We start from the raw sequence: 10,732 nt of genomic DNA, 5'->3' as shown, positions 1-10,732 counted from the left end.
ATGACAGAAATTAGGGCTGTTCACATGGCAAGATTTGGTCCGGTGCTACGCCGGGGCTGCCCCAGTAGCGCGTTCACACATGCAAATTAGCTCCGGCGTAGCCCCGGAAAAAGGCTTACACCGGACCAAATTTGATCCACCTCAGGGAGGTGGTTTAAAAATTTGCTCCGGAGCAAATGCTCATTTGCGAAGCAGCACCGATGTAAATTTGCACCTGTGAACGCAACTGAGTCAAATTTGCTCCAGAGCAAATGCTTGTGAAGAGTACGTATGGCGAGAATGCGTTGCTTTCGTGCTCTGACGGACTTCCGTCATGTGTTTGTTTAATAACAACACAAGACTTGGCTGGTAACATCTTTCCTTTTGTAGGAGACTGGACTGTCTGAGTTGTTTGTTCCTTTGTTGTTTGTTCACAACCCCCCGCCCCCCATATAATTTATTTTGTGATTTCCTCTCTTGATTTTCTGTTTGGTGCATTAGTGTTTGCTTTTCTGAGTGTCATTGAAGACATCGTTGATTTACGTTTTCGTGGGCTGTCACTCTCGAGCAGAAGGCACGGAGACCGAGAAGGAGAAGGACGTGCCTGTCCAGTAGTCGATTGAGTTGTGTATATACAGTATGTTTTAAAAAGAACCAACACGACAGCTCATTTGTTTTCTGTCGTTTTGCTCCGCTGCAGAAACTGCCGTGTGAACGCAAGTGGGGCTGCACCGACGCTGTGTCGGTGCTATCACGCTCAGCGGCTTTGTACATGTGAACGCTCCACACAATTTGCTGCGGTGTAAAATATATCGCAACAAAATACATCGGTGCAGCGCCGGAGAAAATGTGTGCCGTGTGAACAGCCCTATTGACTCCGACAGTAATAAGACCACAGGCCAGTCATTTTCAACAATGACTATTGTGTGCACTGTCTCACACACACAAACTTTCAATTCAACCAAGTCCACAAACAAAAATTTAAATAAGTTTTCCTCTTACTATGCATGTTGTCTCGCGCTTTAGTGCAGGGACTGCTGGCATTCCTCCTCTTGAACAATGCTCTTCAAATCTGGCTTGTATTCCGTTCTTGCCACTCGAATCACACACTGCATACGAACTGCAGTGGTTACTTACTACTTGAGTCAGCGTGCCGCATAGCAGCGCTGGCCAAACCTTTTTGACCGAAGACTGACTTTTGACCAACCTCCTGCGATCGACACACATGAATAAGCAGACACAGCCGAATAAAGTAAAAATGAAAACACACTCACTCACACAATATGTGAGACAATTTCTGATCTATGGGACGGGACCAAGAGGCATACAACAGTGTCAACCTTTTTTGGTGGTGGGGGGAGTAAGTTCTCCTCTTGTCCGCTTAAAGCAAAGTGAAGTCACTACCGCCCGCATACAAACACGGTGAACGCACCAGACAAGCGGTGCATCGAGATATTTCATATTCTGTCTGTTGCAGTGCTTTGGGCTTCCATTGGTACGTGACGGACGGACGGATCTTTCCGCCCTAGGAACCGAATGCACTGGGTTAAAATTTTAATGACTCTGTGCTTGAGGAGATCAACTACCTGACCAAGCTTCTTCTTGGCTGTAGTGCTTTAATGGAAGTATGTGACAACGTGCCGAGCTTTGTTTCTGTTGTCTGTAAATGCAGGGACCCGATCGCATGATTTTCTAACGAATAAATTAAGACTGTGTGCAATGCAAATGGAGTGGCGAATTTGGCGGTATCTAGTGGATGCGATCACTTCCACAAGACACGTTACTTGTTGATTATAGCTTAGTCCTCCATCATGCCCCTTTTGACCTGGGCCTAAACTGAGGCTCAGAGGGGATCGAGCCTTTTCTGTTGCTGGTCCATCTCTCTGGAATGACCTCCCACTGAACATTCGGCAAGCCTCCTCGCTGCCCATCTTTAAAGCCCTCCTCAAAACTCACTTGTATTCTTTGGCGTTTGACTCAGCATGACTTAGATTTGCTCTTGATTTTACTGCTTGGTGCTTTCTACCGCCTTATTACTTATTACTTATACAATAAACAGTAAGACGAATCAGTAATATGTTAAATCGCTCCATGTACAGCACTTTGTATGCAGCGATGGCTGTTTGAAAGTGCTCTATAAATACTGTTGACTTGACTTGACTTGACTGGGCCAAATTGTCAGCAGTGTGATACTGTGGAAAGTGTTGTGCATTAATGTAGTGACAGGCAAGTGCGAATTAAGCCTCCATGTTCACAGAGGTCCACGTTAGTCGTTATACTCACTGCCACAGCTTGCTGTTCTTCCATTGTAACATTTTCCCATTCCTCCTGGTATTTGTTGGCCACCATTCTTTTGATGGTCCGAAAATTAAACCAAAAGCAAATAATACTTTGAAATTTTAGGAGATTCATCTCATCTACTGTACATCAACTACTACTTTATGAAACTTTCACAGAGACCTTTCCTGTCTGGAAAACATGAGGGTTCAAGGACCTTAATCACTTCCTTGAACCCTTCACTCACCACAATGCCAAGGGGCTGGCAGTTCAATCCAGCAGTGCCTGATGAGCAACTGCTTCTGGAAGCTTAATTGTCAAACATGAAGTGGGAGAGTAAACCAATAATAATTACTGATCCAACTTTGAAAAGGTAAGAAAATGGCCATATACCTGAATTTATTCTGGGTGCATTGGGAACTTCATTCTCATGTTTGGCCCGATAATGCCTCAGCATGGAGGAGGTGCTTTTGTTAGTAAATGATCATTCTGTATGGCAAATTTGACATTTCACATTTAATAAAACATGTGAATAGTAAACTAAGGAGTTCCCTTGAAATTAATTTGAATTAGAATGGAAAAACATCAGCCAATTCATGAGACAAGACTTGAATAAATACCTTATTCTCCCCGAAAGGAGATCAAACTGGCCCCATACTGTTTCCCCGGGAGCTGCTCCATAATATGGATTTACTTCAACAAGCAAAGGTGAGGATCGCATCGGCAGACGCACTTCTTCATAAACACAGTTTGGCAGGTTTTTGTGGAGTTGACACCCCCTGAACTGCGTCGAGCCAGGTCACGAGATTGTCTTAAAGCCGTACGCGCACCGACGCGGAGATTGCTCTGTGACCCCGGCGCGTGCATCGACACATCGGTGTTGTGGGACCCATCACGACCAGGCACTTTTTCGGTGAATGTTTATCCCCTTATGGGTCTGAACCCACGAGGTTTGTGTGCATTTTCTGTTAAATCAATTTTATTTATGATTTTGTCTTTTATTTATTTTGTAATGTCAGAGATTATTGCTCGGACGGTCGACAAAGGCTCGAACACAGGAACAGATTGTCATCCTCTGCCGGCAGGAGGTGCAGTTTTCAATGAAGCCACTCAGTGTGAGCTTCCCAACTGACACCTGACCTGAACTGACACGTCTGTGACCTGGCTCGTGAACCTGGATGGAGCATACAAGTACTCCCTTCCGTCCAAAGTTAAATCTTCCTTTCCAAGTTGTCAGATAACAGGCGCCAGTGTATCTACTAGTGAGGGTTAAATTTTTCTCTCTGAGATGTCGTCAGGTACCATGTGCTGGAGTCCCTTGACCTCAACTTGACCCCTGATTCTCTGCTTCCATTGTGTGCAAGATGTTCTGAACACAAGCACTTCGAGGTCAATCAAGCATGAAACAAGATGAAACTTTAAAACATCACAACATTGTATGTTTCTATTCTAACATAATGCGACTTGCATATTCATGGGACCAGTTCTCACGCATAAGGAATCAAACCCTGTATTTTCAAATGGACTTCATGTCGTAATTCATGCTGAATCCTGAGGGCGTGACTATGGTATTCTTTCTGAAGGTGGCAGTGACTAACTTTGACCAGCAGAGGAAAGCGGTGGCCGCTTGCCGTGCACTGCCGAAGAAGGCTCTGCACGTTTGAGAGCGAAGAAAAGCCAAACACAAGGTGGGAACAGAGGTGAAGAGCGAACATTGTGAATGAATGGCAATGTTTTTTTGTGTTCAGAAATAAAAAATAAATCAATCTAATTTCACAAAATGGTCTTCACAGGGTGACCTTTTTATCTTACTGCTGATTTTTTGGGGGAAATAAGAAATATTATGGTCTTCTTTCAGAGGGTTGCAATGACAATCTATGACCAGCAGAGGGTAGTGATCAACTTTTGAATTGCATGTCCAAATGGGGTTCTCCTGTAGGGTAAAAGAAACAAGATGGTATTCTTTCAGAAGGTGGCAGTGACTAACTCTGACAAACAAAGGGCAGCTATTGCAGCTTGCCGTGCACGACCAAAGGGGGCTCCCGCATTAAAGAGCCAAGAAGAGCCATACACAATGTGGAAACAGAGGTGAAGAGTGAACATTGTGGAATTTAAAAAAAATCCATTAAATCTCACAAAATTGTCTTAACAGGCTGGGCATTTTGTGTTACTGCTGATTTTTCCAGGGTTATAAGAAATAATATGGTAATCTTTCAGATGGTTGCAATGACAAGCTGTCACCAGCAGACGGCAGTGTTAAAATTTTGCCTTGCACATCCAAGTGGGGCTCTCTGGTTTGGTATTAAGAAATAATGTGGTAATAATCTAACTCTGACCAACAAAAGGCAGCTATTGTAGCTTGCCGTGTACGACCAAGGGGGCTTTCACATTTAAGAGCCATGAAGAGCCTTACACAATGTGGGAAGAGAGGTGACGAGCAAAATGAAAAGTAATGTTTTTTTTCTGTTCAGAAATTTAAAATAAATCAAAACTCACAAAATTGTCTTCACGGGGTGGCCATTTAGTGTTACTGCTGATTTTTCGAGTGTAACAAAGATATATTATGGTATTCTTTCAGAAGGTTGCAATGACAAATTGTGATCAGCAGTGGGTAGTGACAGACTTCTTCCGTGCACATCCTATTGGGGCTCTCGCAATTAAGAGCAAAGATCCATACAAAAGGGGGCGGCCCAGTAGTCCAGTGGTTAGCACATCGGCTTCACAGTGCAGAGATACCGTGTTCGATTCCAGCTCCGGCCTCCCTGTGTGGAATTTGCATGTTCTCCCCGGGCCTGTGTGGGTTTTCTCCGGGTGCTCCGGTTTCCTCCCACATTCCAAAAACATGCGTGGCAGGATGATTGAACACTCTAAATCGTCACGAGGTGTGAATGTGAGTGTGAGCGTGGATGGTTGTTCGTCTCTGTGTGCCCTGTGATTGGCTGGCAACCGATTCAGGGTGTCCCCCGCCCAAAGACGGCACCCCCCGCAACCGGTCAAGCGGCTCGGAAGATGAATGAATCAAAGGATCCATACAAAAGGTGGAAATAGTGGTGAATAACGAGCGTTATGAAATCACTGCAATGTTTTTTTTTATTCAGAAAATTTAAAAAATCCATCAAATGTCACAAAATTATCTTCACAGGCTGATCATTTTGTGTTACGTATTTTTCTAGGGTAATAATAAATATGGTCTTATTTCAGAAGGTTGCAATGGAAAACTGTGACCCGCAGATGGTATTGATCGATTTTTGAGTTGCACATCGAAATGGTGCTCTGTTGTAGGGTCATAACAAATAATGTGGTTTTCTTTAAGAAGGTTGCAGTGACTAACTTTGACCAGCGGAGGCAAGCTATGGCCACTTGCCGCGCATGGCCAAAGAAGGCTCTCACATTTGAGAGCGAAGAAGAGCCATTCACAAAGTGAAAACAGCGGTGAAGAACGCCCGTTGAAAATAATTGTCATGTTTTTTGTGATCAGAATTTTTTTTTTTTAATCATCGAATGTTACAAAATTGTCTTTACATTTTGTCTTACTGCTGATTTTTCAAGGGGAATAAGGACACTACAGCTTCGGGTTTGCTTTAAAACTTAGCTTGTAGCAGACGTGTGCACATTTTCAGCATGACGTCTCTGATCCACTGGTGAAAGAACACTTTGATCCTCTCCTCTTTCATCTATAACTGCTTCAGACAACAAAGTGTGTGCAGAAAAGTGGTGAAGATTGCACGGCTGTCTGTGTTATCTTTGTTATTTTGACTTCAAAATGGCGCCGCGAGAGTGGCTGCCTTTCCAGCAGCTGCTATATTTTGTTGTTCCGCTTCTTCCTTTCATAACTTTGCTGCTGTGAATTGGGAATTTCTCCATTGCAAGACTAATAAAGGGTTTCTTATCTTATTCTATCAGAATGTTACAATGACAAACTGTGACCAGTAGAGGACAGTGACGGACTTCTACCGTGCACGTCCCAATGATGCTCTCACAATTGAGAGCAAAGAAGGTTCATCCACATGGTGGAAAAGTGGTGAAGAACAACCGTTGTGAATTAATTGCAAGTTTTTTGTGTTCAGAATTTTTTTTAATTGATCAATTGCCACGAAATTATCTGGGCATTTTGTGTTACTGCAGATTTTTCGAGGGTAATAACAAAGGTGCAGTTTCGGCAAGGTCAAGGAGAGGGGATCGGTTCGATTCTTGAGTGTTGCGCGGGTGCACGGCAACGTTTTTCAACGTTGTCAAGTGCCACCCACGGTACTCCTGTTCCTCAGTGCTTCACACATCAACAGCGGTTCCAAGCGGGCGGCAACCATTCTGTTTCGGACAGCCCCGCAGGTGCGCAGCGACGTTTTTCAGTGCTAGCTTGTAACCCGCGCCACTGCGGGAATGGCACAGTTTCAGCAAGGCCAAGCGGGCGGGATCGGTTGGGTTCCGCACAGTCGCGCGGCGATGTATTTCTCTCTCTATCACTCTTCACTCGCGCACATATGCATGCACGCCAGGATGAGCAACAGCCGAAGCACCCAAACATAAATAAAACTTTAAGACACAAGCACACAACCCCCCCCCCCCTCCCCTCAATTTCCTGCTCCCACCGCTCGCGGTCGACTTGGGACCATTCATTCATTCATTCATTCATCTTCCAAGCCGCTTGATCCTCACTAGGGTCGCGGGGGGTGCTGGAGCCTATCCCAGCCGTCTCCGGGCAGTAGGCGGGGGACACCCTGAATCGGTTGCCAGCCAATCGCAGAGCACACAGAAACGAACAACCATTCGCACTCACACTCACACCTAGGGACAATTTAGAGTGTTCAATCAGCCTGCCACGCATGATTTTGGAATGTGGGAGGAAACCGGAGCACCCGGAGAAAACCCACGCAGGCCCGGGGAGAACATGCAAACTCCACACAGGGAGGCCGGAGCTGGAATCGAACCCGCTACCTCTGCACTGTGAAGCCGACGTGCTAACCACTGGACTACCGGGCCGCCTGACTTGGGACCAGTCTGCATCTTTTCCTCAAACGTGTTGTCGGGGTAGCGAAATCCCGAAAGAATGATTGCATTGTTTGTATGAAACCACGTGCTGCTCTGCAAATTGTGGATGCCGTTCCACCTGAATGTGTCATAAATATGATGCAGGGTCTGCCAGGGACCGCTTTTGTTCAGCATACTCTGCTCATTTTCCAAGTAGAGACTAGACCAAATAAATGTTTTCACCCTCCAACCTCCCGGAATTTCACATATTTTCAACGGTATAGTTGCAAACACACCTGGTGCACTGTTCATTGTAATATCAACTTGACTCTATGCAGCACCACTGAGACTGTCTCAAAAGGTCTCACCAAATTCGTTCGGCGGTCTCAGTTGTGTTGGTATTGTGGTGAAGGAACTTTGTACGCTAAATTGTCTTCCAAATAGTCAGGAACTTGTGTGTATGTTACTGGAGTCCAACAAACAACTTCTTTTGATGTGAATGATAATGTGTTTGTCATGTTTGGGCAAGCCGAATAAAGTTGGGATCCCAGAAATGTAGACACCAAAAAGGGTTTAATATACAAAAATCGCACTGCCAAAGAAGTAACAAAGTGCTGGTCAAAACAACGACCAGAAGGCACAAAAACGAATCACAAAAAGCGCTTCCACAAAAGGCAAGTCAGGAAAATAAGAACCGTGAAGGCAAACAAAAAACAAGGTAGCAAATACACGCAAAACCATACTTTCAAAATACTTGGTACCGAGAGTTCAAAAGCGAAGCACGACGAGGTCTATAGCAAAAGCAGTCTATGAGCAAGGACGCAGCAAGGCAATACTCCGACAACAGGTGCACAGCAGAGGGGTCCTTAAATACAGAGTTTACTAATCATAGATTGGCAGCAGGTGTGCACAGAAGTCTGCTCATGCCACCTGCTGGCCAGACTGAAACAGAACCGTGACAGTGTTAACACTCAACAGTACAGACAGGTCGAAAAGAGATGTGGATAGTGATGCATAAAACACTCCAATTACATGGAATACCCCTGTCTATTACGTATATGCAATTGGTCAACCTCCAAATGAAGATAACCTCCAGATGAAGTAAGCACAGCATTCACACAGATCTTTTTCCAATAACCACTTGTAAGCACACAGCCAAATCAAATAATAATCAATTATTTGAACGACAAGGTTATCACTCGAACACATTACATGTTATTTGGCTACTTTATTTTATGATAGATTTTTCAATATCAGTCTTTTGATTTTCCCTACATGTCCATCTTTTATTGTTTTCACTGTCAGTGCTTTTGTTTTTTTCACTGTCACCGTTCTCTAAATGTAGTCAGCTGAAGTAGAAATTAAAGCCATTGGAAGAATACAGGTGATTGAGTACAAGCAATAAGTTGATAAATTATATTGAAAATTGATTATGTTAAAATGTTTAATTAAAAACTTCCCCAAAAAGTTCAAGGAATTCCAGTGATCCATGCGTGTTGCTTGATGATTGTCCTTTTGCCATCTCACCCTACTCTTTTGTCCATGCAGCAGTACAAGTACATTGACACCATCAAGGCAGCAACCTGTGGAAACAAGATTGAATGTTTAATCCGCCGTTGGTGATCATGTATATTTTCTGAAAAAGATCTTTTAATGGAAAATGCAAACCGAAATATTACAAATATGGTGGCAAACAAACTCATTATAGTCTCAGAATGATTGTTTTCAGCAGCTGCTGGCCATTATGGTTTCTTGAATTTTACATTGCAGTTCCAGTGCAGAGTGTGCGCGTATGTACCTACTTAAATGTTGAAGACCATCATCAAAAAATGTAACTATCAGACAATGATTACCCAAATAAATTGATTTACAAACTGGTGATTTTATTTCAAGTTTGTTTATTAATTGAGGGAACAAGAACTATTGAATGATACCCAGCCGTGTGTGAAAAGTACTTGCACCCATGAGTTAATTGTGGCTAATTACATTTATGGGAAAGCTGTCTGTTCACTGACACCCAAGCCTGACTATCTGTTCAATCAAGAAAACACTTGTCTGAACCTGTCCGATAAAATGAAATCAGCCAAAAGCATCCACTGCTGTTGAATGCAAAGAAGAAAGACAATAATGGGAGCCATTTTCCACAAATGGAGAAAAAAATTCCATGTTTTGCTTTGGTGACCCTTCTGGGGAATAGCCAGACCACCAAAATGACCCCAAGAGCAACGACTCAAAACAACCCAGAATAATATATAAGGAAGGGGACAGCAACCTTTTCTGATGTGGAGAGCAACTTCTTAGGCACTGATTAACGCAAAGGTCTTCCAGTAATTAGGAAACAGATCAAGATGCAACATTCAATTATTTTCCTAAATATAAATCGCTGCCACTGTTAACATTTACAAATGATCACTTTGCGAGCTATTTTTAGAACAGGCCCACAGGTTACTCATGTTGACCCCTGATCCAAAGAATGGACTGGTTTACAACGGTGTGCTAGGTGTTTATCGTTAGGCTAATGCATAGTGGTAACATTGATTGCATCAAACTCTTTCAAACGACTACACAGTCTCCTGGAGTAATGTCAATTTAGCGAAAATGACATATTGCCTTACGAATTGCTTCAATTATTCAAATATCCACAAAGCGATCAAAGCGCTATATCTGATTTCATGAGCCAATTGCCATTTCATATTGCATACAAAGCTTCTTTTGAAAATCACCAGCTTCAAACTACAGTGGTACCTCTACTTACAAAATTAATTGGTTCTGGAAGAGATTTCTGAACGAGAAAATTTTGTAAGTAGAGACGCGTTTTCTATGTAAATGCTCTAATCCGTTCCAAGTCCCCCCCCCGCCAAAAAAAAGTAATTCAGACATAAACGTTTCCTAAAACATAAAAATGTATCAAAATATGTATCAAATACATGTTACAATTCCAATTTTGCACAATAAATGAGATTTGTGCATAATGTAAAAACAAAGAATAAAGAATAAAACTGATGGTCATTAAACTTTTAACTGCGTCCTCATCATTCTTTGCCCTCTTTAGCCCATGTTCTCTTTCAGAAGTGTTTTTTGCCTGGTCTTTGTAAAGAACTGATCCATGGACGTTTGACTTTGTTGGCTTTTAACAATCCTTCATAAATGTCCAAGGCAAACATCAACATAGTGAGCGATTGCCCGACCGGTGAAGACTATTTCACATTTACGTAAAACTATCAGAACGCCTCATGACCTGGGGGGAAAATTACGAGGACGCTGCATAGACACATATTGTTTTATCTATATAGACACAGACTCAGACCGTAGGGATCCCTCTTAGCCAATGGGATGCCAGGATGATGCGCGGTAGGAGCTAATGGCAGAGCAGCAATAAGTATGTTGCGTTCAGGAAACTTGTAGCTGCGACCAGCAGCCCACACTGTATTTTTACCTCTAGTATCTTGAAATTTCTATCAAGAGGCAATATTTTCCTGTTGAGGCGTTTAGTAACTCGAAAATTTCG

General features: G+C 43.1%; 1 protein-coding gene across 1 annotated transcript in view; it reads right to left on the bottom strand.

Annotated features, from left to right (window-relative positions):
- Positions 1-8,437: 8,437 nt before the first annotated feature.
- LOC127605713 (tetraspanin-1) overlaps positions 8,438-10,732 on the bottom strand; it is a 79,185-nt gene continuing 76,890 nt past the window's right edge. Inside the window, exon 7 of the mRNA XM_052073495.1 lies at positions 8,438-8,807. Coding sequence (XP_051929455.1) covers positions 8,748-8,807 — 60 coding nt within the window. The 3' untranslated portion in view covers positions 8,438-8,747. The remainder of the gene's footprint in view (positions 8,808-10,732) is intronic.

This window comes from Hippocampus zosterae, chromosome 8, assembly GCF_025434085.1.
Source record: "Hippocampus zosterae strain Florida chromosome 8, ASM2543408v3, whole genome shotgun sequence".
Taxonomy (NCBI): Eukaryota; Metazoa; Chordata; class Actinopteri; order Syngnathiformes; family Syngnathidae; genus Hippocampus; species Hippocampus zosterae.
This window is presented reverse-complemented; position numbering and strand designations above follow the sequence as displayed.